Here is a 25,062-nt window from a genome sequence, read left to right as displayed (position 1 = left end):
AGAAGCAAGGGTGATCTGGGGAAAAATATTTTCACAGTGAATAGTTAGGGTGTGGAATTCACTGCCTGGAAATGTGGAGGCAGGTTCAATTGAGGCATCCAAGGGGACATTGAGCGACTATTTAGACAAAATTACTCTGAGGATTTGGTGAAAAGCCAGTAGATTGGCACTAGGCAATGATGCTCATTTGAAGAACTCTTGCAGACATGAGGACCAAATAGCCTTTTTCTGTATCATACTGATTAGGTGAAGTCTCCTTCCTTTCTTTCTCCTTTTATCTGTTATCAATTGTACATAGAACCTAGAACAGTACAGCACAGGAACAGGCTTTTTGATCCACCATGTCTGTGTTGACCATGTTGCTATACTAAACTAAATCCACGCAGTCCAGATTCCCCATGTCCTGTCAGTTAATGTGTCTGTCTAAATGCCTCTTAAATGCTACAATCACATCTGTTTCTATCACCTCCCCTGAAACTGTCGCTTCCTGCTCCCATTTCAAATTGCAGAATTCACCAATTTTGCTTTTACGTTCATCCTCCTTTCACTTGGTCCGTCTGTGACCTTCCTTTTCATAATCTGTCTGTTTACATTTCTGGATACAGGCTGTCCAACAATATCCATTAAAAATGTACCAACTTATACAATTGCCTTGACTACACTTCCTTGCATACTCAAGGCCTCCATTCATTCTCCCACTCTCTGTTGCAACTGTTCTAATGATGTCACATTCTACGGGGTGCTTCTGACTTGTCCTCCTCCTTCCTCAACCAAGGATCTCCTGCACTTTTGTCCTCACCCTTCTCTTCATCTCCCCTTTCTGAAAAAAAATCTTGTTTGAAAGGCAACTGATCTCCCATCTTTTCTGTCTAAATCTGGATCTGACTTAAATATTGCACAGTCTCATTTGTCTGTTGCTTTGAAATCATACATTTATTGTGACTTAAGCTTCCCACATAAAATTTTCTACAGCTCTGCTTGAGTCGGAGAATCTCTTGGTTTCCAGCTTTAGTTAATATGCATCATTTCTTGAGGCCTAAGGTGATAAAGCACCCGACTGGTAAAAGTCTATTTTGCGTCCTGGATATTTTGGTCTTTGTGCCCTCTACACAGCCAGTTATTTTCCTGAAGGAATGTTTGACAAAGTCTTTTTCCATTCTCAAAGCTAAATCAAGCTTAATTCCAAATATGTGCCTATTTAATCTTTCTTTGGTCTTTGCTTTCTTTGACCAATATTCCCATGCCTAAGAAATTGTATTTGGAATACTCAATTTGTTCCTAACCAGACAGTCATCCAGGTTTTTGTTTTGTTTAGAATGCCTTCATCGATATAAAACATATGAGCTTGGGTGTTTATTATTAAGGGGGTGGAAACCATCTTAATCTGATCATGTTTGAGATTGTTCATTTTACAGCCCATGCAATGTTACCAAGATGTATATTTACTTATTCCTCTCAGCATTTTTGAAAGCTTGGGGAATTTGCCTCCTCCTGATTTTTTTTTTAAGTTCTATAGATCTCCCTTCACAATTTGAAATCTTAAGTTTTGGTGTCATCCTTGTAGTTCCCCTGAATGCAAAACAAGTTGTTTAAAGGTAAAATTCTGAAAGCATTATTCAGTATTCAAAATTTGCTCTTGATGTTGAATGACATGTGGCATAGTAACTTACATTTGCTATTGATGAAATGCCCATGAGAAGTATTGTGGTACATGACTGGCCATGCTAAGTTTAAAAATTAAATTTGTTTCCATTGTGTAGCCAGTAATCACCTCAGATTGCTTTTATTCCATCTTTGTCAACTAATTGTTCTAGTGGTTTTATATTTTAACATTCCACGTCAAATAGACAGCATTTTCCTGACATTATAATCTAATGTTTTCCTTTAGCCCATCCACTTAATAGGCTTAAACTATTTGAATTCTATTTTACACATTATCTGAAAAACTTAGGTTTCTATTTTGTTTTTTTTAAACTGAAGTTTTAGGCTGATGATATCATAATCCTTTATAGCTATCTCTGGTTCTGAAGTAGCTTGCACAACCTGTTGTTTGGCTACAAAGGGAACCCAAAACAAGACTATTATTTAAATTGGGAATCATTCCAAGTATATATGCTGCACAAATCATATAATTATTTTTAAAAAGTATATTTCAAGTGCTGCATGAAGATTTACTCTGCCACTTAAAGCAGCTGTTAGACTTTGCCTGTTTATGTACCCTGGCAAAAGAAGATTAATGTTTTAGCGAACTTATTTTTGAAACAGGGTTAACTTTATTCATTCGTGGGACGAGGGTTTTGCTGGCAACGTCAGCATTTATTGCCCTTCCCTAATGCCCAAAGGGTAGTTAAGAATCAACCGCATTGCTGGGTCTGGAGTTGTTTATAAGTCAGACCAGGTAAGAATGACTGTTTCCTTCCCCAAAGCACATGAGCGAAGCAGGTGAGGTTTTCTGACAATCGACAATGGATTCATGATCATCATTGGACTCTTAATTACAAATTTTATTGAATTCAAATGTAACCATCTGCCATAGTGGGATTAGAACCAGGTCACCAGAACATTACCTGGATCTCTGGATTAACGGTCCAGAGATAATGCCACTAGGCTGTCACCTCCCTCATTTAATCCTTTTTAAAAATACTTACTCCATCATTGGTAAATGGGTGACAAGATGAAAATTGATCACCTGTCTTGGTGTTCAAGGACTGTCTCACCCTTCAGCTTGTTATGAAAATGTAGGTGTGTACTGTACCTTTTAAGAGAGAGGAAATTGGCAAGGACTGAAAACACAGAATGTACTGAGCAATTTAGAAATTTTAAAACGTAACATTTGGTTAACACAAACAGCCGGAGTTGTGTTGCCATGGTACAAAAACATATTCGAAATCGGCCAATCAGTTTAAATTATGCCCCAGAGACCAAAATCCAATCGAATTAGAATTTTACTGTTTGGAGTGACATCAAATCAGTAAAATGGTCAGATGTTTTGGGGTATAAAGCCAGACATTTTGAACAATTAAGGGAGAACAGCAAAAAGCAGCCAAGCACTAAGATAATAGTCAACAGAATAACTCTCTGAAAGGTACCGTAAGAAATTTGTGCAGCTGAAGACCAAAGCCAACCTAGAGAAATCAACAGAGAACGGTCAACATCTGAAGACGACAACTGGATTTGAAATTGATTTGCTGTAAATTTAAGAGGGAATTTATTGGATCAGTATTGTAGAGTGGGAGGTAGAAATAAGTTTAAGAGAAAGGAGTTATAAATAGTTGTTGTTTAGTGTTCCCTTTTGGACTTAAAGAATAAAGTTGTTACATTTTTCTTTAAATAGTGATATTTGGGATAGTTCTTTGCCACTCGAACTGTACCAGATTTCGGCGCGAGGTGAGCTTTTCTGTGTGTCTGGTTTAAATTAGCAGAAGGGTTTACCCTGCATCGTAACAAGGTGCTGTCTTTCACACAGTGAATATCTGAGCGTCTTCCAGTTTGATTTAACGTAATTGCTGCAAGTGATTTTTGTTGATTTGTGGGATGATGCTGGTATATCATTTGGAAATGAAATGGAAATGACCACTTGGCAGAGCTTTCCTTGTTTGATTTCAGCTGAATGAGTAGATTAATACAAGATGCTTACCATTCTCTTCAGTCTGATAGACTCTCTTCTTTTTTTCATAAGTGCTTTCACACTTATTTCAAGAGAACAATCTCAGTGTAACTGATAATCTTTTTTTCTAGGTGTATCATGACAGCGAAGAAGGACAGCGATATGTTCAATTCTACCAACTCTCAGACTTCCCTTATGTGTCTATTCTAGATCCCCGCACTGGTAGGTATCCTTTGAAATAGGAGTTCAACTGCCTCTAAAACAAAATAATGGTGTTTTTATATTGCTTAGATGATGATGGCATATAGTTTGGACTGGACTGTAAAATCACATTGGCATTTGAAGAAATATTTTAGGTTTTTTTGCTATTTTTAATTTTTTAACATTGCTTGGAATATGGAAACTTTATGATACAGCAACTTTGGAAGAGTATATCAACAAAAGAGCCCCTGTTAAACATAAAATTGATCCTATCGCATTTTCTGATGATGTGATTAAAATAGGCTAACAGTTTCTTTATTTTAACGTGGGTTCTTTGAATCTTAGCACAACTTCTCAGTAAAGTTCCCCCTAAACTGTGTGGCTGCAGAGCTGCTGTGATAGTCTGCACATGCATGTTCATACCATTCCCAGTATTGACTTCTGGTTTCAGGAGCTGTGCATGGACCTCAGAGGTTCATATAGATGAAAAGAGAGAGGAAACATAGCTTGACAGTAGTACATTTGACACTGATCCTTTCTCAAGTTAGGAATATTGTTTGCTAAATTCCACTTGCGTGCATCAACATTGCTGTATAGAATTAAAATAGGCAATCCAGAAAGTTATTAGCTATTAGTGTCAATAGTTGGTCACTAGACTAGTAATTCAGCATCCTAAGGTCATGCTCTGAAAAGGATTCAATTCCCACCGTGGCAGCTGGTGGAATTTAGCTTTAGTTGATAAATTCTGTAATTAATAGCTGGTAACAGTCTTAAGCCAATTTATTCATCTATGTGGTATCAGGAAATGGATGAAGGCACTGGATACTGCAAAGACTATGGAACATGACAACATTCTGGCAGTAATACTGATGTGCTCCAGAATTAGCTGCACCACAACATTGGCATCTACTGGACAATATCAAAATTTACACAGATGTGTCCTGTACACAAAGCAGGACAAATCCATTCCGGCCAAGCACTACCACATCTGTCTACACACTTAACAGCAAAGTGAGGGAGGGTATTGTTAACAGTGCTGTCAAGTATTATTTGCACAACAATAATCTGCTCACTGATGCTCAAATTGGGTTTCACCACAGATCATGACACCTGACCTCACTACAGCCTTAATTCAAGCATGTACAGAAAAGGTGAACTCCATAGGTGAGGTGAGAGTGACTGCCGTTAACATCAAAGCAACATTTAATTCCCTGTGGCTTTAAGAAGCTATAGCAAGACTGAAGTTGATGGGAATCAGAAAACTCATTACTCGTTACAAAACCTACCATAAAGGAGGGGTTTTCTACTTGTTGGAGGTCAGCCTCAGGATATTGCTGTAGGTGTTCCTTAAGGTAGCGTCCTAGGTCCAACCATCTTCATCTGTTTCATCAATGACCTTCCTTCCATCATAAGGTCAGAAGTAGGTACGTTCACTGGCGATCATAGAATCGTAAAATCCCTACAGTGTGGAAACAGATCATTTCAGCCTATCAAGTACACACCGACCCTCCAAAGAGCACTGCCCCTAATCCCTGTAACCCTGTATTTCCCATGGCTAATCCACCTGGCCTGCATATGCCTGGACATTACTGGGCATTTTAGCATGGCCAATCCACCTAAACTGCACACCTTTTGACTGTGGGAAGAAACCTATGCAGACACAAGGAAAATGTGCAAACTCAACACAGACCGTTGCATGAGGCTGAAATCGAATCTGGGTCCCTGGTGCTGTGAGGCAGCAGTGCTAACCACTGAACCACCATGCTGCCCATTGTCAAATACCATTCATGACTTGTGGTTACAGATTCCTTCAGTACCCATGCAACAATGCCTGGACAATATTTAGGCTTGTGGCAAGTTTGGTTTGCTTTCTTTTATTGGTCAGAGTATTGAGCACAGGAGTTAGGAGGTCATGTTGCGTCTGTACAGGACATTGGTTAAAAAACATCGACAAGGATGTTGGATAAATATTTGGAGGGGAAGCAGAACTTAACATTTGAGAAAGTAAAGAGTGGGTTTGATTAGATAACTATTTTTAAAGAGTGGGTAAAGACTTGTTGGCTGAATGACCTGTTTCTGTGCTGCAAGAACTTGTGTATGATAAATCAAAGCTAGTGAAATAATTGCAAGTATACAGCTCCAGATCACGAAACATAGAATAACTATTTTTTTTTACTTAATGGGATGTGGACTTCATTGGCTAGATCAACATTTGACCTTCATTGCCTTAAAGAGGTGGTGATGAACCGTCTTGAATTGCTACAGTCTGTTAGACAATAGGTGCAGGAGTAGGCCATTCTGCTCTTCGAGCCAGCACCACCATTCATTATGACCATGGCTGATCATCCTCAATCAGTATCCTGTTCCTGCCTTATCCCCATAACCCTTGATTCCACTCTCCTTAAGTGCTCTATCCAACTCTTTCTTGAAAGTATCCAGAGACTTGGCCTCCACAGCCTTCTAGGGCAGAGCATTCCATACACCCACCTTTGACCTTGATTCACCCACAGTGTCATTAGAGAATGGTAGAGAATTGGATGGTGCTATTGAAGAAACACTTGGTAAGTTTTTACAGTGCTTCATATAGAAACAAAGGAAGAAGTGATTGTTTAAGATGGAATTATAATAAAGTGAGCTGCTTTATCCTACTTAGTATTGAGCTTTCTGAATATTGTTGGAGCAGCACTCATTCAGGCAACTGAATTGTGCCTGATAGATGGTGGAATGGCATTGGCAATTACCCATCTCAGATTACCAGCCTCTGACATACAAATACTGCAGCTACATGACGATCGCTGGTCAGTGGTGAACTCCAGGCTCTTGATGTTGGGATTTAGTAATAAAAATGCTGTTGTTTACATTTTCTCATTGGAGATGGTCATTGCCTAGCATTTGAGGTACAAGTGTTACTTTCCATTTAGCCTAAGACTGCATATTGTTCAGATCTTGCTGCATTTAGTAAGGACTATTTCCTTATCCCTGGCCTTATAAATAAGACTCAACACTTCAATTACTAACCAACATTCCCATTTCGACTCTTTAATGGAGGGAAAGAAGATCATTGAAACAGCTGACAGTCATTAAGCTGAGGACATTACTTTGAAAGACATATAGGTGTTATTGTGGTGCAGTGGTATTGCTACCCCTGAGCTGGGTGACCTGGGCTCCAGTCCCACCTGCTCCAGAAGTGAGTCATAACACCTCTGAACAGATTAACTAGAAAATATCTAAAATGGAATAAGGCAAATAAACAGTGAAGAATGTGAGACTCTTGTGCAGTAGTAGTGACCTTAATTCTGAGCCAAGTTGCCCAGAGTGACACCTCGCCTGCTCCAGAGATGTATAATAACATTTCTAAATAAGTTGATTAGAAAATACTTACTCTGAAAATCTTATGTTTCACTGTACTAGGGTTGAGACGTTTGGTCCAGCCAGTACAAAGTCTCCCCAATTCTAGTTTTACTTGGATTCCTTGATGTCACACTTAGTTGATCGCTGTTTTTATGTTGAGGGGAGTCACTTGTTGAGGAGAGTTACTTGAGCCCTTTTGTTCATGACTGGATCAGGACTGTAATGAGGTATGGAGCTAAGTTGAATCCAGACTGATCATGAAGCAAACTGTTGCTTAGTAGCTTCCATGCTATCCAATTTATTTAGTGCCTCTTGTGCTAGAGTGAATACTTTTTAAAAACTGAGGATGCAATGGGTACTAGATATTGGGGGGAAAAAAGAGCAGAGGCTGATATGGGATACTGAAGGTACATAGTCAGTGGAAGGTTATGAAAGAGAGGTGGGGGTAAAGGGTGAAGAAGTTCAGTGGACAAGAACGTATTAACTAAACTAGAAGCTGCTGATGGGGGCAAAGAGCATTCTGATGTTGGAGGGGCAGGAACGGTTTTTTGGGACATAAAAGACAAAATTCACATCAAGAAATTGTCTGTGTCATAGAGCAGCATTCTTTTGTTGCCTGTCCTTGGTTTTCTAAAGCTATAGCTCATGCAAGAGTGGGGATTGTTAGTTCCATAAATACTGGCTAATATTTATTAAGAAACAATAAAGTACCTTGAGCAATCCATGTTCCCAAAACAGGCAGATATCAATCTGGTAAAGTGAATTGTTTTTGTCTGTCAAAGGAACATAAAGAGTAAGTAAATTATAAATGATCATAGTGCAGAACTTAAAGAAAATATGTTAAAATACTGTTGGGATTTATAATCAAAAAGCTGAAAATACTTCTATTTTAGTACAATGAACTGGAAGCTATCATTTAATGTTGTCAAAGAATTCAAGTCTAACACACAGTATTAAATATTTTTTCCCTTTTATCTCTCTTCTCACCATTTGCCCCAACAACTCCAATTTGTTTTCCAGGTCAAAAGCTAGTTGAGTGGCGCAACTTGGATGTGAATTCCTTCCTAGAACAGGTTACGGGCTTTTTAACAGAGCACGGTCTGTTAGATGGACTTTCCTGTAGCCCACCAAAGAAACGTCTACGTTCAGTAAGTATGCGGAGATACAAGTGGTGTCTGGATTGTGTGTAGATGTGGATACTGTATGTACGGTAGTTAAATTTGCTGATGACACCAAGGTAGATTGGAAAGCAAGTTGTCGTGAAGTGGCTGAGACTCTGCAAAGGGATTTAGATATGTTATATGGAAATATAGTGGGAAAGTGTGAATATGTCCACTTTGGCAGGAAGAATGAAAAAGGAGTATAGTAATTACATGGAGAGATTGCAAACTTGGAGACACAGTGAGATCTGGGTGTCCTGATACGTAAATCATAACATTTTAGTATACAGGTATAGCAAGTGATTGGGAAGGCAAATGGAATGTGGTGTACTGCAAGGGGAATGGAATTGAAGAATAGGACAGTTTGACCACAACAGTGAGATCATATCTGGAGAATTATGTACAGTTCTGATTGTCTTATTTGTAAAAGGGATATGATCACATTGGAAGCAGTTTTAAAAAATAGTTCACTTGACTCACTTCTGGGTTATCTAATGAAGAAAGGTTGGATCTTTATCTCATAGAATTTTGAAGAATATGAGGTGATCGTACTGAAACACACAAGGTCCAGAGACCCGGGTTCAATTCCCGCCTCAGGCGACTGACTGTGTGGAGTTTGCACGTTCTCCCCGTGTCTGCGTGGGTTTCCTCCGGGTGCTCCGGTTTCCTCCCACAGTCCAAAGATGTGCAGGTCAGGTGAATTGGCCATCCTAAATTGCCCGTAGTGATAGGTAAGGGGTAAATGTAGGGGTATGGGTGGGTTGCGCTTCGGCGGGTCGGTGTGGACTTGTTGGGCCGAAGGGCCTGTTTCCACACTCTAATGTAATCTAATCTAATCTAAACTCGATAGCATGATACCATGAGGATATTTCTTTTTGTTGGGGAGTCTAGAATTGAGAGTCACAGTTTTAAGAATAAGGGGTTTGTGTTTTAAAATAGTTTTTTCCCTGAGTGCCATCAGTCTGTGGAATTCTCTTTCCAAGAAAACAGAGGATGATAGGTCATTGGATTATTTAAGGAAGAGTTAGGTTTTTGTTAGACAAGGGAGTCAAGGATCATGGGGGCCAAACAGGAAAGTGGTGTTGAGAAGCAAACCAGATTAGTCACATTCATATTGAATGGTAGAACAAGTTTGAAAGACCAGTACTCCTCTTCATAAGCACTGTAGCTTAAGGGCTGATGCAAACAGGAGCACCGAGGCTGTGTTTCAGAATGAGGGGTGGGGGAGTAACCTTTTTCAACAGTTTAAATTATTTAATCCAATATATGGTGATTAGCCTGCATTTGCTTATGTATTGCTGATCTGTTTCACCTGATCTGTTAGGAGAGTTTAATTGACGCCAGTGAGGATAGCCAGTTGGAAGCAGCGATCAAGGCATCTCTACAAGAGACACACTACGAGTCCTCTAGTCCAGAGAACGAAGATCAGTCAGATGAGTCAGAAGCAGAAGCATTCTCAGACAGTGAAGGGTTCATCTCAATCAATGGGTCGGATGAAGAAAGGGAAGAAGAAAGTAATACAAAAAAGAAATTGTCGCCTCACAAGGATGTGAGCTGTAAACAATCACGCATAGAACTAACTGAAAGGACTGAAACAGGGAAGAACACTGGTTTGGAATTTTCCTACAAGGACATGTCTGAGAAAATTCAATCAGGGGGAGATGCAGAAACCTCAACAAAGCAGCAGGAGATAAACACAGCAGAGTATTTTGATACCAGTGGTAAGGACCATTTGCTGTTCTTCTATAGCACATTTGTGTGTGTATAAGTCAACCTGTTCCTGAATACTTTAAATGAAGAAACTTTAAGTGAAGCATTGATTCCTATGGGAATCGATGTTTTAAAATAAAGCATTCGGGTTTATTATATGTGTGTCTTCTGAATTGAATTGAAATAAGTTAAATGCCTAATTCTTGCATTGGTAAATGAAGTGATTGTTAAAATAAAACACATTTTTTCTTTTGTATTTTCAAAGTTTAACATTCTTCGTCCAGTATTTTCTGCAATGGACCCCCTGAAGCTAGGGTTAGCTGCCAGAGATTTTGTTCATATGTATTCAAAAATTTCCATAAGCAAACAAAAAGAACCTTAATCTTTGATTAATTTGTTCATGGGATGTGGTGACATTGGCTAGGCTAAAATTTATTGTCTATTCCTAATTGCCCAGAGGGCACTTAAGAGTCAACCATATTGCTGTGGATCTGGAATCACATGTAGGCCAGACCAGGTCAGGAAAGTAGCTTGTTTTCTTGGAAGACTTTAGTGGACCACATGGGTTTTAAAATGACAATGGACACTGGTTGCAATGTTATCATCGGGATAGCTTTTAATTCCAGATTTTTAATCAAATTCAGGTTTTGCCACTTGCTAAGGTGCAATATGAACCTATATACTCTGAACATTAGTCTGGGGTTCTGGATTATAAATCCAGTGACATAACCATATACTACCATCTCCCCAAGTTAATTGTTTATGGAGTTTTAGTAAAAATTTTTAAACAGTGTCTCCCAACCGTTTTTAAACTGGATGTATATTTTCCAATATGATGCTCGTATTCTGTGAACGAATTTCAAAAAACTTGGATTAAAACAAATTCTGTCATTTATGCATGTCATCAACAAATTCACAATAATAGCTGCTACTGTTCATCCCTTCGTTAGACTGTTATCTTTGTGGAGCTTATAATAAGAAACAAGACCAGAGATGGTCCTTTAGGCACCTTGAGTCTGCTCTGCCATTCATTAAGATCACAGCTGAACTGAGCATGGTTTTCACTCCACGTTCCTACCTGTTACAAAATATATGTTTAACTCAGCTTTGAATATATTCATTGACACAGTCTTTGTCGCCCTCTGGGGGGAAAAGAATTACAAAAATTATTGACCATCTGAGAGAGAATCCTTCTCTATCTTAAGTGGGAGATTCCTTATTTTGAAACTCTGGCATTCACACGAGGTGACATGTCCTCTCAACAATCAAATATTTTAGTCCCCTTCAGAATTTTTAATGTTTCGATAAGATCACCTCTTATTCTTCCAAAGTCCAATGAGTATAAATCTTTCCCCATGAGACAACCCTTTCATTCCAGTAATCAACCCTGTGAATCTTCTTTGAACCACCTCCAATGCAAGTAAATAAGGAGGTCTAAGCTATGCAGTAATTTGGCTGTGGTCTCACCGGTGTCCCATATACTTGTAGCTGTGCTTTTGCACTCCATCTCTCTCGCAATATTTATATAAAATCAATGCTAAACTGAAGTCAAAGTTTTAAGAATTAAATCTTTAAAGTCTTAGAGCAAAGAAAGTCTCAAATTCTCTCTATGAATGAACAAACTCTGTTTCTGAAATCCTGTTCAATCAAGTTGTATTTGAGAAAATTCTGCAAACTGCAAATGTTCAATGCCAGTGATTGAAAACTTGTCAAAGTTATTGAAGTAAAAGTGTTCAGTTGAAGCTCAGGATGGACTGACACTGAATTGTATGTAGTAATGAAGATATTAAGTATATAATACAGAATAGATAAATTGGTGCAAGGTTTGTGAACCTTGGTGTTGGTATTGATAAATTGGTATTGTGAAACCTGCAGTGCTTTGACATTTTTGTTTAAACCTTTATTTTAGACAATTGGTGAAGGGAAAAGAATTAGACAAAAACATCTTTTGAGTGATTTGTGGAATTTGTGATAGACTTTTAAATGAACAGTTGCACAGTAGTTTTATATAAAAGACAACAGGAATTTTGGCTTTATGGACAGAAGGTATCAATGTCAGAAAATATCAGGAAAAATTCTAATGTTACTTGGAAGTTAAGCAATGGGAGACCATATCAACGTATGTGCTGCCATTTGGTGTAGAAAAGTTTAATCCAGAGGACAATTTCAGTATTATTTGGACATATAGGCCGTAACTTTTATTAGAATTTATTGATGCCTGGCCAAAATCAAACCAATGTGAATGAATTGTTGATTTTTTTTTCATTTTGGAAAAACAAATTATGATGTTATAAATTTGATAAAATCTTTGTTTCAATCTCTTAATTTTCCTCAAATATTTACTTGTGGTCTTAACCTTAGAAGTCAAGTGCAGACTTGCTGTCAAAAAATCTTCTTTACAAACAAAATCTCCTGGGTGATGAAAGAAGCAAAAGATTATGCAGATATTGAATAGGAGGCCAAATGTTTCTGTGGATGAGCAGAATGAACTTGCTGCTTTGTGATTGACTGCAGTTGGCCACTCTGCCTGCCAGATCATCCTAGTGCACAATCCAAAGCTGGACAAAATAATCGCCAAAAAGGGAAACATTAACATTCAATTGAATAAGGGTGGAACAGAAACAACAGGGACAGTCTCTGTCTTTGTTAGTTATGATCAACAGTGTAAGAGCCATTACTTTTTGTCTCTCTGCAAATGGTGCTGAAATGGGTGGAGTCGGGCAGCTTAAGACACTGATCTTTTCGAGAGTGAGCTGATCTCATCTAAAAGCAGTGTGCATTATTCAGTGAATTGATTTTAATCTGGAAATGAAAAGAATATTTGAACAAATTCTCAATACCTGTAAAGCAGGGAATTGGGTGGCATTACGTTATTGGTGTTTACATTCACAGTCAGACAACATCAAATAAAAATTGTTGGAGTGGTGACATTCCAGTCAGATTTTTTTGGTGTGGTCTCCATGTCAGAGTTTCAAAATAGAGGTGTCTGAAAAAAGGCATTTGACGCCCTTGCAATTACACCTGCCATAGTAAGATTAGCTGAAACATGAGTCAAGCATCAACTTTCATTGTATTTGCTCCTAGTGTCACAGATTCCCTTGCAGTTGGTGATACACAAAAGTGAGATGATTGGATGTCTATTGGATTTAATACCATAAGAATGTGCTTTTTGTATAATATAGAAAAAAAAACTTGCAGTTAGGCCAGTTATTCTGACCATTTTTACATGAGCTTCTTGTTGGACTGAGTCTGGCTAAATATTATCAAGACAGGCTTCAGCATCAGTGGCTCATATTTTTGTAAAGAGTGCGGCTTTTTTCCACAGTGTCCTTCAGTTGCATCTGAGAAATTTGTTTTGTTTGGGTCAGCCAGCAGGATATAAAATTCACCATTCCAGGTGATGAGACATACATTTCTAAAATTATACTTCGATATTTTCATATTTACTGTAAACTTTATTCCAAGTGAGGCAGCCATTTGAAGTGGCCGATGCTTCAGTTCTCTCTCGGGGGGCCTTATTTACCTAGTTATGCCTGAGATAGGTAGATTGTTTGAACCAGGCTTTAAAAATATCTGCCCTGAACGTTTGAAGTTTTATCATTCTGTAGCCATCATGACATGCCCTTTGTGACATGACATGCTCTTTGCAGTTTGGCAAATATGTAAAAACTTTAGAGAAGCTTCATTGAAAAATGATATCTTATTAAGCAATGCCTTATCCAAACCATATAGCACTGTGCAAGAATTCTTGATTTTTATTTAAAAAAAAATTACCACTTACTGCAGCCTAGCAAAAAGCTGCTTCATCTTACTTTTCCCCACATTTTTATTTGTGATCTTAATCTTGAGATCTGTGATCTCGTCAATATTACGTCTGTTAATCTATTTACATGTCACTCCAAATTACTTAATACAATAATCCATATATTACGGCTTGGTGAATTGGTTGGTGAGCTTTTTTATAAAAATGGGCTTGTGTTAAGCATGGGGAAATCGTCTGCAGTGAGTTTGAATCAAAATAAGGACAGTAGATTTTTCCTCTGTGTTCTTCAAAATGGTGTTGATCAGCTCAACTGTCTAGATTGTTGTAAGGTTCTATTTTCCATTTCTTAGCTTTCTTACCACCTCCTTTATAAAACCATAGGAAATAGGAACAGGAGTAACTATTCGGTCCCTCAAGCCTGCTGTCCATTCAGTAAGATCCAACATTCCTCGTGTCAACTTTAGTGTGTTTTCACATCACTCTTGATTACCCGACTGATCAAAAATCAACCTATCTCAACTTTAAATATACACAAGGATTCTGCCCCCACTGCTGTCTGTGGTAAGGAGTTCCAAACATGCACAATCCTGTGAGAGATTCCTCCTTATTACTGTCTTAAATTGGCACCCCTTTATTCTGAGATTAGGTCCTGAGATGCTAGACACTCTTATGAGGGGAAACAACCTCTCAGCACTTATCCCATTAAGTCCCTTAAGAATCCTCTATGTTTCAACAAGATCATCTCTCATTCTTCTAAACTCCACGGTGAATTGAGTCCCAACCTGTTTAGCCTTTGCCATAAGACAATCTCTCCATATCAGCGATGATCCTAGTGAACGTTGGCTAAACTGCCTCCAATATCTTTCCTTAAACAAGGGGACCAAAACTGCTGTCAGTATTCCAGATGTGGTCTCACCATCACCTTTACAGTTGCATAAGACTTCACTTATACTCCAACCCCCTTGAAATAAGGGCCAATATTCCATTAGCCTTCCTGATTACCTGCTGCACCTGTGTGTTAGCTTTTGTGAGTTTTATATGACACCAATTCCTTTGTGTTTCTGCTTTCTCCAGTTTTTCTCCACTTAAGTAAGATTCTGTTCTTTTGTTCTCCCTTCTAAATTGAACAACTTTGCATTTTCCCAGAATATGATCTATTTGACACTTATCAATATCTGTCTGTAAACTGTATACCTCAACTTGCTTTTCTGCTCATTTTGTATTGCCTTCAAATTTGGCTATAGTACATTTGCTTCCTTCCTCCAAGTGCTTTGGTTAGACAATTACTATAAATACTCAAGGTTAAATAAATTGAATGTTTGGAAATTTTGAAACGCACTTTTGTAATAACGAAAGATCAAGCAACCCTGAGTGGTTTTTTGGTGGCCCACTCATAATCATCAGTTTCTAGTTGCACCACTCATAAGCTGGTGTCACTTTCAACTATGTGGTACCAGACCTGATTACAGCCAGGTGATAAGTCTAGAGTCTTCCATCCACAACACTGTCTGCTTTGGAATGCAAAATTATTACGTAAAGAGCTTGCTTATCACATCTTCCACATCCTTAGGAAAAGCCCCAAAGCAATTAACCAACAAATTGGTGTTTCAGTATACTGTAGCTATTGCTTTATAACAAACAACAGCTAATTTGTACGCAACAGGATACCACAACTACCAATGAGTTACTAATCCATAAATCTATTTTAATTTTTTAAATTTTGTCATTGGAAGACCCCTCCTGCTTCTCTTCGAACAGTGTTGGGGATCCTTACACATCTGAAAAGGCAGACAAGTCCCAGGTTTTAATGTCTCATCAGAAACTTAAAATCATTCACAACCACAACATCACTTGTGGTCTCGCAGCTATCAGAATTGATTTAATATTTGTGATTCACATAAGGTTATATATACAAATCATATCTGTTAAATGGTCTGAATAATTGCTGACTTTATGTTGAATCTTGGTTAGACCACACTTGGAATATTGTATATAATATTGACGGTCAATTCATGTAAAGGGTATTGAGGTACTGGAGAGAATGAGAAAATGAGCGCATGAGTAATGACAGGTAAGACCTTTTTACCCATCCTGCCGGACCCACATAATTGCAATACTTTGTGTATCACTATATGCAGTCACTATCCTTCTGAACATCAGATGATCTCTGGGGCAATGAACATAGAAAATAACATAGACCAATTTGGGGTAAAATCTGACTCAACCTTAGTCTAGTAGATAACACTGGTTTGAATTCCCTGAAGTGCCTACATTTTATAAGAGATTATATTTACCTCTACCGTAAAGATTTACAACTCCTGTTTGAAGGAATTCAGTGAACTAATATCCAATGTATAAAGTGGCAGTTCTGGAAGTGTTTTCTGGGTAAAGAACCACTACTTTATATTTAACCAAGGTCTTCCTAATATTTTAATTGGAATAAGTTGTCATCTCAAACAAAATCTATCATTCCTGATCAAACCACCCCTGAATTCTGCACCATTTTAAAGTGTAGAATTCCCAACATTTTTAACTTATCCAGGTAACCAAGATATCTATACCTTTCCAATATCAGCATCACTCGAAAACACCAAATCCACCCAACATTTTATCTAATCTGTACATCTAGTTAATATTTCACAGTATTGTTCATTTATCTTTTAAAGATGTATCCACTAGAATGCTCAGATATATTTCTCCACTTTCGTCAATGATTTTTCCTAAAGGCTGTGTACATATTGAGGCTCTCCACATGCATGTTGCAACACTTATCTAAGTTGTCCATCATTTCCCATTCATGAGCCAATGTCCAACATACTTATTTGCCTGAATCTACAGAGCATAATTTACAATCCTAAAACATTCAGATTTTCAGATCATCTGCAAATTCCTGATTGTGCTTCCAGTGCTACATCAAGATATTAAATATACAAGTATTAAAAAACAACTGTACCACACTAATCCTTGATGGACATCAATCCTTGAGGGACATCAAAGCCAGAGAGGGTACTTCTACATGTGGGGAGAAAAAGCAAAGTTAAAGGTTGTTGATGTAAGATAGCAAGAAACCAAATAGAGAATTCAATAAAAACTTCTATATGTGATAGGCCCGAGAGTGTGAATGACTGAAGTGAAAGGCACATGAAGGAGAATAGAGGGGTATGCAGATCAAATTACATGAGGAAAGATAGAGGCTTGAGTGTGACATGAATGCATCCATAAACAGATTAGGCTGAATATCCAATTTTTGTTTTGTTCTGAGTAATTTGAGTAATATCACTGATTGTAGGTACATTACACAATCAATCCAGTGTGTTTGTTGAAATCAAAAAGAGGAGAAAAATATATTTGTGGTCATCAGTTAACAGAAGTAAAATCATGACAAATAAATGCTCTGCAATGCTGATCCCACTTTAATGTTTAGGGTCGATTATAGAATAATAAAATGATAGTGCATAAAAGGAGCTGTTCAGTCCATCATGATAGCTGTGCGTCATGAAAAGAGGTCTCCCAGGAAAAGGAATCTCTTATGTGATTCACTTATGCAAATACATAAAGGATATTTAAATATTCATAGAATGTGGGCATCACTGGCTAGCCCAGCTTTTATCTCCCATATCTAATTAGCCAATGGGCAGTTAAGAGCAGACTTTACATCACTGTGGGTTTGGAGTTGCATGCAGACCAGACCAAGTGAGGATGGCAGATTTCCTTCCCTGAAAGGCATTCGTTAACCAGATTTTGTTTTTGCAGCAATTGTCAATGGTTATAATTACCATTAGACTAGTTTCTAATTTCAGATCTTTATTGAATTCAGACTTTTCCCTCTGCCATGGTGGGATTTGAAACCATATCCCCAGAATATTAGTTTGCATCTCTAGGTTACTTGTACAGTGACATTATCTGTCTGCTTTGCTTTGCTTTTGAGAAACATATATTGCAACTGAGGAGAGACGGACCTCATTTGTGTACTTAAGACAGTTATAGGATTCTTCCAAAATGCTAACCTGGACGTCCATGTGGGTTACAGTGAATCATCCCTATTTTACAAATGGCATGCCCAGCAAAAACACCAGTGTTGGTTCCTTAGTACTATGTGGATGAAACAATTTCAAAAGATATTTGATACCACTAAATGCCCCAAATAAACTGCATTAATGATACTACTGCTAGCTTCAGAAATGATCCTTGTTGTGTACTATCAATAGAAACGGTTTTAAATTAGCTTGCCTTTTTAGCAGCAGATCTCTCTGCTTTCTCTTGACGTTTGCATTGGGCTACAGGATGATTCATATTTGGGAGGAGTGGATTAAAGAGTTCTCTTTTGACTTTTCGGTTTCCCACTGTCCCTGTTCACAAGTACTCTTTAACACTCCTGGAAGGAAGTGGCTGGTAAATCTTGCACCAACTGTACTGACCGACATGGCAAGGAATATAATGTCGTCTTACATGTTATTGTCTTAAAACAGGACCAAAGGCAAGTCTGATGCTGCGATATCCAAATGGACAAAGGGAACAGATTGCACTCCCAGCTCAAGCAAAACTACTGGTTAGTAATTACTTAACCTCTTTCCTAAGCTTTTGGCTAAGTCAGAGGAATGGCATTCAATACTCAATAGCTGGACCAGCAACATCATAATGATTTGATCAATTCTGATCTACTGCAGCCATAGAGCTTGACTGTAGGCAGCTGGAGAGCTGTATTCTCAGATAATTTGGAGGAAGTGTGATGGCTTAATCATAAGTCCACCTTATCATGAATGTATTGGAGCATCTTTTGGAGAAAAGCTACAACATCTTTTATCTGGTTCTTTCTGCTTATTAGAAATTACACTGGATCTCAAAATTGAAAGTTTCCTCAGTTATATTGTAATGTTGAATCAGAAGATTGCATTTTCTTATATGCCCATTCTGCATGTAAATCATTCAGCATTGAAACCAGGGGAGTCACTGCAGCATTGCCCCAGGATTCTCAGCAAGCTAGAGTGGTGGATGGACAAAATGTCCATTAGATGAGCTTTTGAAGTGCAACTAGGCAATTATTAACGAACTTAGCTCTGCCTTTTGGAGAATTTTTACCTGATACAGACCCGTCGGTCCAACTCATCCATGCCGACCAGATATCCTAAATTAAATCAAAAGCCACTTGCCAGCATTTGGCCCATTTCCGTCTAAACCCTTCCTATTCATTTGCCCATCTGGATGTATTTTAAGTGTTACAATTGTACCAGCCTCCACCACTTCCTCTGGCAGCTCATTCCATACATGCAGCAACCACTGTGTGAAAAAGTTGCTCCTTAGGTCCCTTTTAAATCTTTCCCCTTTCACCCTAAATCTATGCCATCTAGTTTAGAACTACCCTGGGAAAAGACCTTGATTATTCACACTATCCATGTTCTTCATGATTTTATAAATTTCAATAAGGCTTCCCCTCAACCTCTGACACGCCAGGGAAAATAGCACTGACCTATTCAGCATCTCCCTATTGCTCAAACCCTCCAACCATGGCAACATCCTTGTAAGTCTTTTCTGAACCTTTTCAAGTTCACAACATCTCTCCTATAGGAGTGAGAGAAGAATTGAACGTAGTATTCCAAAAGTGGCCTAACCAAGGTCCTGTACAGCCACAACATGACCTCCCAACTCCTAGGAGAAAGTGAGGACTGCAGATGCTGAAGATCAGAGCTGAAAATGTGTTGCTGGAAAAGCGTAGCAGGTCAAGCAGCATCCAAGGAGCAGGAGAATCGACGTTTCGGGCATGAGCCTTTCCAGCAACACATTTTCAGCTCCTACCTCCTAGACTCAATACTCAGACTAATAAAGGCAAGCATACCAAATGCTGCCTTCACTATCCTGTCTGCCTGCAATTCCATTTTCAAGGAACTATGACCCTGCACTCCAAGGTCTCTTTGTTCAGCAACACTCCTCAGAATGTATATAAATCCTGCCCTTATTTTCCCTACCAAAATGTTGAACCTCACGTTTATCTCCGTTAAACTCCATCTGTCACTTTTTGGATCATTGGCCCATCTAATCAAGATGGTACTTTGAGGTAACCTTCTTCAGTGTCCACCATACCTCCAATTTAGGTGTCATCTGCAACCTTACTAATCACACCTCCTATTTTCACATTCAAGTAATTTATATTGAATTGAATTTATTGTCACATGTACCAAGGCACAGTGAAAATCTTTGTCTTGCGAGGAATACAGGCAAATCACAGAGTTAAGTAGCATCGATAATTAAATAATAAGTAAACAGCAGCAAAAACAAAAACACTGGTACAGGCCAATGTTAAGAGCTTGTGAGTCCATTCAGTATTCGAACAGCAGTAGGGTAGAAACTGTTTCAAAACTGGCTGGTGTGTGTGTTCCAGGCTTCTGTACTTTCTGTAGAGGTTGTAGAAAAGCATTGGCGGGGCAGGATGGATCTTTGAGAATGCTGGCGACCTTTCCTTGACAGTGGGGCCTGGTAGGTGGATTCTGTAGATGAGAGGTAGGCCTTTGTAATTGTCCAGGCCGAGTTCACCACTCTGTAACAGTCTCCAGTCTCGAATGGTGCAGTTGCCATACCAGTTGGTGATACATCCAGACAATGCTCTCAATGGCGTACCTATAAAGGTTGGCTAGGGTCTTCGCTGTCATGCCAGTTTCTTCAGCTGCCTGAGGAAGAAGAGATGTTGTTGGGCCTTTGTAACCAGTATAAATGACAAATCGGTGGACCCAGCACCAATCCTTGCGACACACCGATGGTCACAGGCCTCCATTCTGAAAAACAACTCTGCACCACCACCCTATGTCTCTTCCCTGAGTCAGTTCTGTATCTATTTCCATGGTACTAAGGTACCAGTTCAGTGGTTTCAGACTCTCCCTTCTTCCCCCATTTAGTTTCCCTTTACTTTGCAGATTTTGGTTTTAACTTGTTTTTCTGTAGTTTTTGTTGTTGGATAGCAGTTCTTCATTCTGCCATCCACATCTCCTGTAGATGTACCTTTTATTTTTGTCTGTTGCCACAGTTTAAGTTCCATTAGAACAAAAGCAAAATACTGCAGATGTTGAAGAGCTGAAATGAACACAGAATAAACACAAACTCAGCATCTGCGGAGAGAGAAACAGAGTTTACATTTCAAACCAATATGACTCCTCTGAAACAAGACTGTGAAAGTTACATAGTAACTATATTGTTGTTTATACATCAACATGTATATGTTTGGATGCCCATTAAGTTACTGGATACCAGGCACTGTTTCAGTAACTGTCCTCTACACTGTGTTGACTACTATTGCATGCTGTGGAAGTAGGTCTAATAGATGTCCTTTAGGATTGACATCAGGTTCATTGTGATGTGGAGTTTGGGATTAACTGCAGCACAGCACTCTCACTAATGATATTTAGAAGTTCATTGTCAGGCTGTATTGTGGGGACAGCTGCATAGCTCCTGGGTGAAGTTGTCACCTTTAACCACTGTAATCAATATCTTTTCTTGTTTTTTTTTCTCTCAGGCACTGGTAAAACACATCCAGTCGAAGGGATATCCAAATGAGCGATTTGAGCTGGTTACCAACTTCCCACGTAGAAAGCTTTCCCACTTGGACTATGAAACTACACTGCAGGAAGCTGGGCTGTGCCCTCAGGAAACTGTCTTTGTTCAGGAGAGAAATTAACTTGGGAGTGCAAAAAATTTTATATGAATATTGGAAGACCTGGGCCTGTTGGAAATGGTGATAACCTGACTTCAGCCTGAACCAAGGAAAGTACATATTTTCACCTTCTACTGGACCTATTGAGGCCACTGACCCATGAAAATATTTTGAGATTCACACTCATTTCTTAATACTTTTTGATTCCCAAAAGAAGAACCCTTTTTACTGGACCAGAGAACACTGAATGTGATTTTTTTTTGTTAATAAATACCCATCATTCTATGCTTGAGCTGTTACCTTTGACTGTTCCAAGCAATAGGACTGTTTGTTTTCTTCAACACCTGGTCTTGGCAATGCTCATGAGTTGCTGTAACCAAAATTTCCAAGAGCACTGCTCTTGGTGAACACCAAGAGGAAGCATTCCCCCACCAAGGCCAGACGACAACACCAAACACTGGGGAAACCGGAAATGGAATAAGACCAACGGTCATCTGAAAAGATTTGACTTTGTCTCTTGGTAGTGTTACTTATTTAGGCTGTAAGTACGTGGTAGGAATTTGCTGTTGTTCACTATGATGTATCTTCAATTGCCCTAATGCCATCGGACAACCCAAATTACAGGCCCGTGTTTGAAATTCATGAGCCATATGATGGGTGGGAAAATTTGCAGCATTGTCTGGTATTAGCTTGGTGGATCTGATATTGGAAGTGAAATGTCTTTGATTTTCCTTCCATCTGGAAGACACAAGGGTTACTCCTGAGTAATTGTTTTAATAAGTTAAGCACACCATTCCAAGAAAGTCAAGATAGTTCCTGAACTGAGCAAACTCTTTAGGGAACCACAAGATAAATTGGACCACTTAGCTGAAGAGATGAGTCATATCCACACTCCAACCCCTAACATTAAACTAAAGGGAGTGATATATTTAAGTTCTTTGATATTAGGATTGGTTCTACAGGATTCTACACTGCTTTATCATTTGAAGCAGTGTTGAGAACTAAGTGATTGACACTAGGTTTAAAGCTATTTTGAGGAATTCTACACAGTTTCTGAATTTCTTTACAATCCTGCTCATCATTCTAGTGTACATAATGGTAAAAGCTTAAAAGATTGAGCTATCCTTGACAGTAAACTGGGATAGATCCTACACAGGAACAGGGCATGGTTTGAGATTTGTTTGATCCTCTGATTGTAGCAGATGGGGGAGGTGGAGGTGTGGGGTTGGGTCATTGGCAGGGTTAGAGGGACAAGAGGTTGAAGCACAGTTTCTGGCTTCAAAGTTCCCCAGCAATGCAGACCATGGAGGAATTTTCCACCACAAAAATGGAGGGGTGTGAAGGACTACATTGGGATTAAGTTATATTAGTATGCCCTGAAGGGAATGATCCATGTTTCACAACTCAATTCAGTCTTCTCAACCAGCCCCAGAGTACTTGATGGAGGAGGGAGAGATTTGGCTTTCTGTTGAAGTATCTTCTCTGGCAAACTTATATCAGCATAGTTTTGCGACCCTAGGTGCTAGCATGAGGGTTTGTCTCTTCAGAGTATAAATTACATACAGAAGATTGCACGTCCTTTTATCAGAGTGAGAGGGAGAAAGGATTTCCAATTTGTTTATTCATTCACAAGTTGTGGGCATCACTGGCCAACCTGTTAACGTCCATCTGAGTTGCCCTCGAAGATGATGGTGGTGAACTGCCTTCTTGAATCACCTGCTGTTAGGGATGGAGCTCCAGGATTTTGGAAGAGTGTTTTAATTGTACGTCATATTAATGTACACCTTGGAGAAGAAAAGTGACCAAACACTTTCAACAGTGTTGGGAGGACAGGTAATGTTGAGAATAGGATATTTAAAGGAAAGTAGTTAAGGGTGAGAATATTGGATCCGGTAACCATAAATGAGCTCTGTGCATGAGGAGAGGAAACATATGAATGGGAATGGCATTCCTCTGTCTTTAATGGGCACTGACAGTCATGTTGGGTGGTGCCATGTCTATGTGAGTGTTTCCTAGGCAGTATTCTTTTGTCCCAGTGAGGCTTTTTAATACCTTCATGTGGTTATCAGCCAGGAGACTGTGGTACTGTGTTTAAGTTCTACACTGGACAAAGGAAGTTGTGCTGACTGTGATCAACATTCTGGAAAGGTCCAAATTAATTAAAATAAATTGAAAAATAGCCACTTTCAAGTTCCCAAACTGAACATTTGAAAATATTTAAAATATATTTAAAAATGAATTGGTGATATTGTAATTGCACAAAAGAGATTTGAGATCTGCTCTTCATTGGATTGCAAGCTGATCTAAAATTATTCGATTTTGCATTCAGACCCACTGCCACCTTACATTTTCAGCTAAAGTTGCATCAAATTAATAAATATGATCTTGCCAGTAATCCACATCTTGTAACTGTCCTATGAAGCAAGTTATGTTAAAAGAATGCAAATCAGAGCTGTGAAATACTGCACCACTGAAATCCTGGAGTCAATTCTTCAACTGAATCTCTACAAAATATTAAATCATGTTTCGTAATGTCATTACTTATTAGTTTTATACTATTTCAGTTATTGTTCAATGTTTTTGAAGTGTGAAATAGTACCCCCTGATAGAATCTACAGGGAGGCTGGCTATGATCTTGTGATCAAACAGTCCCCATACATCTGACCAAGTGAATTGGCAAACTGCTGAGTAATTTGAAGAGAACATTGCAGGATTGCATCAACCAGTGTCACATTTTGTAGACTTCAATCAATAAAATTTATAGTTTGCTTTTTAACAGGAGCTTCTTAAGGTGTACTTTTTGAGCAGTACTCATTGTGAAAGGACTGTTTTGAAGATTAGAGGGGTTTGGGCTAAAGTTGAACTTCAATTACCTTTTATTGATTAGTTTTCAGATGGGATATTGGATCCTTAAAATGCAATCAGTTTAAGAGCATAAAAATCGAGCACGAGCAAGTTGAATCTGTTTATTGTACTAAATCTAATTGAACAATATCCAGCTGTAAATTGTATGGATAAGTTTCAATATTCCGGATCTCATACGAACTGGAATCTCTGAAGCTTGAAATAATTTCCGATTGTTTCCTAATCAAAAATCAGAATATTGCTGATGCTAACTCAAATAAATCAAAATGCTGGTAACACTTAGCAGGTTGGCAGCACCTGTAAAGAGAAAATCAGTTATCAATTCCAACATCAATCTGAAACATTGACTCTCATTCTGCACTGGTGCTTTGTGAACTCCTGAGTATTTTCAGCATATTTATTTGTTTCGTGTTTTCAAAAATAGCAGTTTCTCTACGACATTTTATAATTCCTTCCCTAGTGTATTGAACGGTCATGATATTCTCCCTGAGTGAGTCCTGTCTGCGTGAGTCCTGTCTTTGTACAGTTCAGAGATGTGCAGGTTGGGTGGATTGGCCGTGCTAAATTGCCCATAGTGTCCAGAGATGTGTAGGTTCGATGGGTTAGCAGTGGGAAATACAGGGATAGAGTAGTTCGTGGGTCTGGGTGGGATGCTCTTCAGAAGGGTGGTGTGGACTCAATGGGCCACATTGCATGCTTCCACACTAGGGATTCTGTGATGAAGTGTCTCTCCAGGGTGTGGCTTGGAGCCTTCAAATATTATTAT

At 38.7% G+C, this 25,062-nt stretch overlaps 1 protein-coding gene across 1 annotated transcript in view; it reads left to right on the top strand.

Annotated features, from left to right (window-relative positions):
• ubxn7 (UBX domain protein 7) overlaps window positions 1-24,207 on the top strand; it is a 117,596-nt gene extending 93,389 nt beyond the window's left edge. Inside the window, exons 7-11 of the mRNA XM_072573082.1 lie at window positions 3,739-3,829; window positions 8,180-8,307; window positions 9,644-10,040; window positions 18,262-18,341; window positions 21,294-24,207. Coding sequence (XP_072429183.1) covers window positions 3,739-3,829; window positions 8,180-8,307; window positions 9,644-10,040; window positions 18,262-18,341; window positions 21,294-21,455 — 858 coding nt within the window. The 3' untranslated portion in view covers window positions 21,456-24,207. The remainder of the gene's footprint in view (window positions 1-3,738; window positions 3,830-8,179; window positions 8,308-9,643; window positions 10,041-18,261; window positions 18,342-21,293) is intronic.
• The last annotated feature ends 855 nt before the right edge of the window (window positions 24,208-25,062 follow it).

The sequence above is a fragment of the Chiloscyllium punctatum genome, chromosome 6, assembly GCF_047496795.1.
Source record: "Chiloscyllium punctatum isolate Juve2018m chromosome 6, sChiPun1.3, whole genome shotgun sequence".
Classification (NCBI taxonomy): domain Eukaryota; kingdom Metazoa; phylum Chordata; class Chondrichthyes; order Orectolobiformes; family Hemiscylliidae; genus Chiloscyllium; species Chiloscyllium punctatum.
Note: the sequence above shows the minus strand (reverse complement) of the source record. Positions and strands in the feature narration are given on the sequence as shown.